Source organism: Oncorhynchus mykiss, chromosome 12, assembly GCF_013265735.2.
Source record: "Oncorhynchus mykiss isolate Arlee chromosome 12, USDA_OmykA_1.1, whole genome shotgun sequence".
NCBI lineage: Eukaryota > Metazoa > Chordata > Actinopteri > Salmoniformes > Salmonidae > Oncorhynchus > Oncorhynchus mykiss.
Window position 1 is genome coordinate 76972247 of NC_048576.1, and position 9117 is coordinate 76981363.

Consider the following 9117-nt stretch of genomic DNA (forward strand, 5'->3'; position numbering starts at 1 on the left):
GATGACTATTATCCTGGGTGCAACCATGTTTGACTCAGCAAGCATAGTTAGTTGACCATAACCCACCCAGTGTACATGAGCTCGGGCCTCTGTGGCTAAAGCTAAGGTTTCACTGGGGGTCTCTCTATCTGCCATAAGTCACAAGTTAGAGGTGAGCCAATCAATGATTGGCTGGGATCAGCCCTTTCCATCTCAGATACTGTACCACTGACAGTTCATAATGAACATTATTGTCCTTAATGACATGGAATAACCAAAGTTCAGTCCATCCACAAATAAAACACTGTCATGATGTGACTCAGATGAATAGTGGAAACAGGGTTCTGTTTTAACACCAGAAATGTTTGAGTCGAGGGTTCACTACTTTCCTGTTGGCAGGTAACATAGAATGACAAAACAGAACAGTCTATATTGTTCAATACTATGAGTCTTATCATCAGCAGATTCATTTAGGCCAAAGTCTAGAACTACAATAACTTTCACATTTATATTATATTTCAGTTATATCTTAAAAATGTAGAAGAAAGAGCCCAGGAGGCTACCTGCTATGTCTGAGTTTCAATTTAGAAAGCAATAACAATGTTTGAAGGATCAAAGGCTAGCAGCACCCTCTTATGCCACTGGAAGGCCTGGGTGTAAGTCCATAAACACTGTAAAATGCCACTGTAATCTAGTGATGTGCAGTATCTTTATTAGACCGACACATTTGATACATACTGTAGCTCGGTCATGTGTTTACCAAACATATATCAGTCTCAAAAAGCTGATCATTAAAACAGGACTTTCTCCTACTAGGACTTTCTCCTACAAGGACTTTCTCCGGTCTGTGATCAGACTCAGTGGAGAGTGTCTCATCTCTGAGGTCACAGACATGACCACTGAGTTTAGCCTTGCTTAGCACCATCTGTCAGTCCTACTGCCAGGGCGGAAGGACTCCAGTCACAGTGTTAATTGTCTGACTGTTATCACCATTCAAAGTAGGCCAAAAGCCTGGGCATAGCCTACAGTAGATGGGACAACGGTTAAGAATGACTCACTAAAGATCCCAGATATAGATGTGTGAGCTTGATCTTTTTGAGAAAGATTTCTGTACTCTAATGCCAAAGTTGATAGACTCTGTAAAAGAAAAATGATACCCCTACACACACACACACACAAACAGCACACCTACAGCATGTCACTCCTCACTCCTCACTTTATTTGCAGGACACAATGATCCTCCCACAAAGCCTAAAGCTGAGTGGCTGCTGCATCTCTACAGTATGTGAGAGTGCTGCTGTTGATGGTGCTGGTGGCGATGGAGCCTGTGGAGGTGGGGTTGGCGAGTCTCAGGCTGCTCTGCCTTTCTGCCAACAAACCAGGCCAGGTAGAGGAGCAGGAAGGTGACCGCTCCTCTCAGGCTCAGCAGCGACAGCTGCAGCAGGAGGAAGGCCCTGAACATTTCCCACCCAGTATAGCTCAGGAAGAGAAGCCTGAACTCCAGAGAGGACCTCAGCAGGAGGGAGTTGAGCAGGACAGCCAGGGCCTCAAAGCCACAGAAGACCCGCTGCCACAAAAAGTTACCCCCGGGGGATGTTCTGGGGAAGGGGCGGCGTGCGCCTGAACACAGGTGCCACAAGTCCATGCAGGATTTAGCTATGATGGTCAACAGGCACCAGAGGGCACACTGGGGGTAGATGCCTGAGAAGAACATGACGTGGCAGTAGGAGATGAGGAGCTCCAGGTAGCTCCAGGTCTGGGTGTCACACGGTGGTCTGTTGCTCTGCTCTATGATCTGTCTAAGGACGGGAGACTGATGTTCCTGGTGGGCGCGGCCAAGGGGCGTCCTCATCCTCCTCAGGCGGGGAAATAGTGTGGCGGACAGTAGCTTGATGCCCAGGTGGGTGGCCAGCTGCACAGACAGGTGGAAGCGCACCATGGCGAGGTCCTTCAAGATCAGAGCCCTGTAGAAGTGGACGGAAAAGTGGTTGAAGAGGCAGGAGAGGATAACCTCAGGGAGCAGGGGCTGTTGCCTTGGTGACTGTTGCCCTGGCGGCTCGGGATCAGGGCTGAGGCCTTGGGACAGTTGGAATGCAACACAGTCCATCCCTGCCATGGCAACCGTGAGGGCGATTTTGGGGAGGTAGACAAGGATGTTGTGAAAGAGGAAACTGAGCTCTTCTCTCAGGAGGAAGTCCCCCACTAGTCCATCTAGGTGTAAATACATCAGGATCAGAATGGAGGAGAGGCAGAGGGTGCAGGTTAGGAAGGCAACGGAGTGTTGCAGTCTCCTCAAGCTCATCTTTCCAAAAGGGTGGGCATCAATCTGGGGCTGTGGTGGTGCTGTGCCCTGTGCCACCCTGGGCACCGCTGCTGCTATTGATGAGTGACTGCGTGACAGATGAGTGACCACAGTCCCCCAGTCCCTCTGCAGGGCTTTGCTATTCTCCCCCCAGCCCTTCAGGAACAGCTCTGACCACACCACACTAGAGAGGGTGAAAAAGACCAGGTTGTTCCCCAGTCTGAGGGGGTAGAAGGAGAGAAACATGGACAAGGTGGATTTCAGGAGGAGAGCACTGATGAGCGAACCCTCAAACCCAAAGTAGAGGGCCACCACCTCCCCAAAATAAGCCCTGATATCTTCCAGCAGCTGCCAATGCTCTCTCTGGCTGAAGGGTTTGAGGCCACACCAGCCAGCCCACCACCTCCCCTGGAGGCTCTGAAGCAGTGGCGCTTCATGTAGGGGGTAGATGCTAGTTAGGACTCTTAAGCGGGACAGACTGGCCATCACTGGTTCTCCTGGAAGGAGGGGAATCCGCTGGAGCACCTGAATTTCCTCCCCCTCCCCCACTCTCAGCCTGTCTAGGATCCTCTGCACCAGGGTCACACACTCAGCCGATGACAGCATCCCATGCACCCCCTCCGTGGGGCGCATCCCCCCCAGGTCCCCCACCTCCCGTGCCTGACCTCCTTTGGGCAGCAGGGCTTGTGTCTGAACAGAAGGTCCTCGTCAGCCTCCAGGAGCAGCCGCTCTGGCGTGGCCCCCACCACCATGATGGCACCCCCGGCCCTGGTCCGGCTGATCACTCTGGCCAAAAGGTCTAGTCCCCCCAGGGGCTCAGGTGTAAGGATCTTCCCCAGGAGCCAGTCCACAGTGTCAGCCTCCACCTCAGGGTGGAACTCCAGCAGAATCAGAGGGGTGATCTCATTAAGGTGCTGCACGGGGAGCATGAAGGCTGCCATGGTGACGTTGGTGATTTCTTTCCTCCGTGTGTTCCCTCCTCCTAAAAACATGCTGTCCCGGAGGGCGGTCATGGTCCCTCTTCCTGGTGTTGACAGGGGGTTCTGCGTAGTGTTCGCCAGCCCCCTGCTTCCTCTCTTCTCTTCACAGGGTACAGAGACAGGGCTTTGATGGACAAGATTGTCTCAGTACACAGTGCCACAGGGAAGTATGATGACACTAGCTGTAGCTGTGAGAATGTCTGAAAGTGGGGCAGCACAGTGCGGTTGCATTGTGACATCAGCATAATGTCATAGAAGAATGGTTGTCACTAGTTAGCACAGCCACAAAGTAAAAATTAGCTTTTTGGTCTTAATTTAAGGTTAAGGTTAGGCATAAGGTTAGCAATGTGGTTAGGGATAAGGTTAGGTTAAAACAAATATTTTAAGAATATAAATTATAGAAATAGGTGGGGTTTAGCCATAATTTTGACTTTGTGCTGTGGTAACTAGTGATAGTAACATTTAACACTAATATACTATTAGATAAGTATTAGATATTAGATAAGTATTCAACCCTCTGATTCAATACATGTTAGACACACCTTTGGCAGTGATTACAGATGTAAGTCTTCTTGGGTAAGTCTCATAAAAACTTTGCACACCTGTATTGTGCAATATTGGCCCATTATTCTTTAAAAAATTATTCAAGCTCTGTCAAGGTGTAGGGAATCATGGCTAGACAGCCATTTTCAAGTCTTAGATTTTCAAGCAGTCACGACTTCCGCCGAAGTCGGCTCCTCTCCTTGTTCGGGCAGTGTTCGGCGGTCGGTGTCACTGGTCTTCTAGCCATTGCCACTCCACTGTTCGTTGTTCCATTTGTTTTGTCTTGTTTCCCCGCACACCTGGTTTACATTCCCTAATCACACTACATACAGTGTATATTCCCTCTTATTTACAATGACAGCCTAAAGGGGAACAGGGGTTAACTGCTTTGTTCAGGGGCAGAACAACAGATGTTTACCTAGTCAGCTCAGGGATTCAATCCAGCAACCTTTCGGTTACTGGCCCAACACTAGGCTACCCTCATACCATGATGCAGCCACCACCATGCTTGAAAATAAGAAGGCAGCTATTCAGTGATGTGTTGTGTTGGATTTGCCCTAAACATAAGGCTTTGCATTTAGGCCAAAAAGAGTATTCCTTTTCCATGTTTTTTTTTTTTTCAGTGTTACTTTACTGCCTTGTTGCATACACATGCATGTTAAAAACAAAAACATGTTTATATTTGTATTCTTCTTATCACTCTGTGATGTAAGTCATTATTGTGGAGTCACTACTATGTTGCTGATCCATCCTCAGTTTTCCCTCGTCACAGCCATTCAACTGTGTTGCCCAATGGCCTCATGGTGACATCCCTAAGCAGTTTCCTTCCTTTCCTGCAGCTCAGTTCAGAAGGACGACTGCATCTTTGATGTGTCTGGGTGGTTTAATGCTTCATCCACTGTATAATTATTAACTTGACCACGCTTAAAGATATTATGGTGGAAAATTGCAAGAATATGTTATAATACTGTTATTGCATCAAATGGTTGTTTAAATGCAACAGAATAGAGTATTCTTAACTATTGTGTGTGTGTTCTTCTGAGGATGGACCTCTGAGAGATAACACTGACAGGAGATTTACAATGTATTTTGGGTGATAAAACCTAAAGAGCATTCCAGAGCATGAGTTAATGTTTCTGTTCTATACTGTACCAGGGAGAGATGGTTCCAGTTTGGAGTCGGAGGACCAGACACTGGTCTCTATACAATGAAAACTGTTGACACAGCAGATACTGTCTGCTACGTATTATAGGTATCTTTCATACAGATCTTAACCTTGTGACCCATTGTTGTTCGTCATGTAGGTTGAAAGGGGTGTATCTTGGCTATAAAAGACCTTTGTACTTTTGTCTCGGGGCTCTCAACGAATCATCTGAGCATGAATCGTCGACCAACCATGACCAGCCATCATTATCGTAGAGCACTCAATCGATTCACTTTGTATGTGTGCGTTGTCCATATAACTTACTATGTGATTTAAGGCACTGTGGTTTTCATACTCTCATAATCAAAACATACAATATCATTCATTTACTAACCTGAAAATGAGTGGTCAATTCCTCTTCAAAAAGTAAAAAATAGTTGATCCAATTAACCATAATAAGTAGGCCTAATGAATTAGCACAGCAAGGAGGCTCTGTGGGTGGATTCAGAGATGTGATACCATCTTTTACCAGAAGATGGTGATATCACCCTTACAAATCAGAGAAAGCATTTCCTACACAGTACAGTAGTTCCACAAAGTCACTACAAGGGTAATATGAATAGGGTGTTGCTGACGACTGAAAATAACTTATGTGACTCATCCAGCTATGAGTCACTAATATCCTACTTAGTGATAGAACACTGCTACCTGTGATGTGCACCAGTTAACGCCAAGAAAAAAGACCAGCTCAACAAACCTGCTAACTGATTTGTTTATCTATTTCTGAAATAGCATTGAAATGTGAGTCCCTCTCTGACTCATAGGCTTGTATACAAAGCCTGCATTGTAGTGTTTATTATGCAATTGATACAGTTGAGTCTAACAAAAGCCATTGGAGCGGTGCCAAGCCTGACACAGTGTTCCAGCATTTCTTGGAAACCCATTGGCTGACTTTTGTAATTTCTTCCAGGAAAATGAATATGCATGCCTCCAGCCAGAAAACAGCAGAGAAAACAGGGAGTGGGGAAGGAAGAGGGTGAGAGAGAGGAGGTTAAGATGCAGGAGTGAAAGAGAGAGACAGTACGGTCCATTCATTCCAGTTTCAATCTCCCAGTGTTCGTCAATATGAGGAGCAGTCTATGGGCTCAGGCAGAGTGTAGCTGTGACAGCTCTGACATCACCACTCCTTCAAATACCCTGAGATGAGATGGGGCCCAACAAATTTCCAGCAGAGACAAGCCTATAGGATGACTCACTCACCTCACCCCATCATACAGAGGCCACCAGGAAGCTCACAGGTAGCTCTGCCTGTCTGCCAGATAGATGTGTACACGTTTTCTTCCATGGAACAGATATGCACCGATGAATACTTCATGACCACTAAAAGACTGTTTTCTTCTTTCAATCTAATGTAACTGACATCTACGAGGTCCTTTGAGGTGGATGAAAAGAAGAATGGTTGTTGAGGGAATAAATCACTGTTTTATTGTAGGTAATGAATGAGCCCATGGTTTATGTTTAGGAAACAGTTTTAGTGCATTTGCATCTCAAAGAAGAAAATATTCTGTAAAACTTTAAATGTAAATTCACGGAAGCACAAATATTTGACGTTACTTCCAGGAGGGCAGACTGTTTTGGTTCTACACACCACAATAAGATATATATATAACATCTGTTTACAGGAGATTCTGACTTGCCTGTTCTGCCATCTGAATAAATTAATTGAAATGAATAAACCAACATTGGAAGAGGGTCCATGGTGTAATAACAACCAACAGTCCTCAAATAGCCCAACTATGGTATGCCATTGTCCTCACTATACCCCTCCCCCCCCCCAAAAAAATACAATTGTCTAATTCAATAACACAACATTACAAGGGTCAACAACAAAGACAAGGTTGTCACAATTGGATGATGAATAGTTGGACTCTAGCCTGATCCCACAGGCTTGCATCAGGGTCGTTCCACCTCAAAAAGCCCAGGAAAGAGGATTTCAACACCCACCATCTCAGATTGTTCTGAAATTGTTTCTGTTTTTAGAAATAGATAATGTTGCACCATTTCTGCAACATTATTTTGTTGAAATATAATTTAATCTCTAAAAGATTTACCTAATTAATTGCACCCAAATTTGCCAATTTCATTTATAGGATTCATATATTATTTAATAAATATAGTACCTAACATCCGATTCTAACAATGAGTTAAAAAGTTAAAAATGGTCAAAAACCACCCACGGACCCCCCACATCCCACGGACCCCCCACATCCCACGGACCCCCCACATCCCACGGACCCCCCACATCCCACGGACCCCCCACATCCCACGGACCCCCCACATCCCACATCCCACAGACCCCCCACATCCCACATCCCACGGACCCCCCACATCCCACGGACCCCCCACATCTCACGGACCCCCCACATCTCACGGACCCCCCACATCCCACGGACCCCCCACATCCCACAGTCCCCCCACATCCCACAGACCCCCCACATCTCACGGACCCCCCACATCCCACGGACCCCCCACATCCCACAGTCCCCCCACATCCCACAGTCCCCCCACATCCCACGGACCCCCCACATCTCACGGACCCCCCACATCCCACGGACCCCCCACATCCCACGGACCCCCCACATCCCACGCCAACAATTAATACAAATATTTACTTCTAAGATTCTATTTCTATTTATTTCTAAGATTTTACTGAGTTAAAGTTAACCTGAGTTAAAAGTAGGGGCATGGATCAGAAAACCAGTCAGTATCTGGTGTGCCCACCATTTACCTCACACAGGCCGACATATCTCCTTCTCATAGAGTTGATCAAGCTGTTGATTGTGGCCTGTGGAATGTTGTCCCACTCCTCTTCAATGGTTGTGCGAAGTTGCTGGATATTGGCGGGAACTGGAACAAGCTGTCGTATTCGTCAATTGTGAGCATTCCAAACATGCTCAATTGGTGACATGTCTGGTAAGTATGCAGGCCATGGAAGACATAAGGTGATGGCGGGGATGAATGGCACGACAATGAGCCTCAGGATCCTGTCACGGTATCTCTGTGCCTTCAAATTGCCATTGATAAAATGCAATTGTATTCGTTGTCCGTAGTTTATGCCTGCCCATACCATAACCCCACCACCACTATGGGGCCCTCTGTTCACAATGTTGACATCAGCAAACCGCTCACCCACACAACACCATACAGGTGATCTGCTGTTTTGAGGCCGGTTGAATGTACTGCCAAATACTCTAAAACGACGTTGGAAGCCGGCTTATGGTAGAGATATGAACATTAAATTATCTAGCAACAGCTCTGGTGGACAATCCTACAATCAGCATCCCAATTGCACTCCCTCAAAACTTGAGACATCTGTGGCAATGTGTTGTGAGACAAAACTGCACATTTTAGAGTGGCCTTTTATTGTCCCCAGCACAAGGTGCACCTGTGTAATGATTGTGCTGTTTAATCTGCTTCTTGATATGCCACACCTGTCAGGTGGATGGATTATCTTGTCAAAGGAGAAATGCTCACTAACAGGGATGTAACCAAATTTGTGCACAACATATGAGAGAAATAAGCTTTTTGTGCGTATGGACATTTCTGGGATCTTTCATTTCAGCTCATGAAACCAACACTGTAGATGTTGCGTTTATATTTTTGTTCAGTGTAGTATGTTCAGAGAAATTTGTCTTTGAAGTTGTTGGGTTTATGCCCCATCCAATATCCTGATGTTACCTGGTTCTGACCACTAGATGGTGGGGAAAACAGGGGGACACACCAAATTTACCTAGAGTACATTACAAAGGATGAAGAAACAAAACTCTGAGCCTCAGCTCCATACTACTTGTCAACCATAGAGAACTGACACTATATACTCGTCAAAAACGTTTGGTCCAAATTGGCTGTTAGGTACTATAATTATTGATTATATGAATCCTATATGTTAAAATTGCCAATTTGGTTGCAATCAATCAGCTTAATTCCTCAGAGATCAAATAATATTTTATCAAAATAATGCCTACGGAATGCTTATCTTATCTGCTTCTTACTATAGAAATGATTTCAGAACAATCTGAGATGGTGGTTGTCATGGCATGCTGAAATGACATGGAACGACCGACCCATGACTGGTTCGCTACAGCGGTAAATCAGTCTGGTATATACCA

The 9117-nt window shown here is 45.9% G+C and overlaps 1 protein-coding gene across 1 annotated transcript; it reads right to left on the bottom strand.

Annotated features, from left to right (window-relative positions):
• Positions 1-1255: 1255 nt before the first annotated feature.
• On the bottom strand, positions 1256-3294 carry LOC118937825 (anoctamin-8-like). Its single transcript, XM_036939528.1, has 2 exons — positions 2947-3294; positions 1256-2851 (listed from the first exon to the last, which is right to left on the bottom strand). The coding sequence occupies exons 1-2, from the start codon at positions 3292-3294 to the stop codon at positions 1256-1258; spliced, it is 1944 nt and encodes a 647-aa protein (XP_036795423.1).
• Between the last annotated feature and the right edge of the window lie 5823 nt (positions 3295-9117).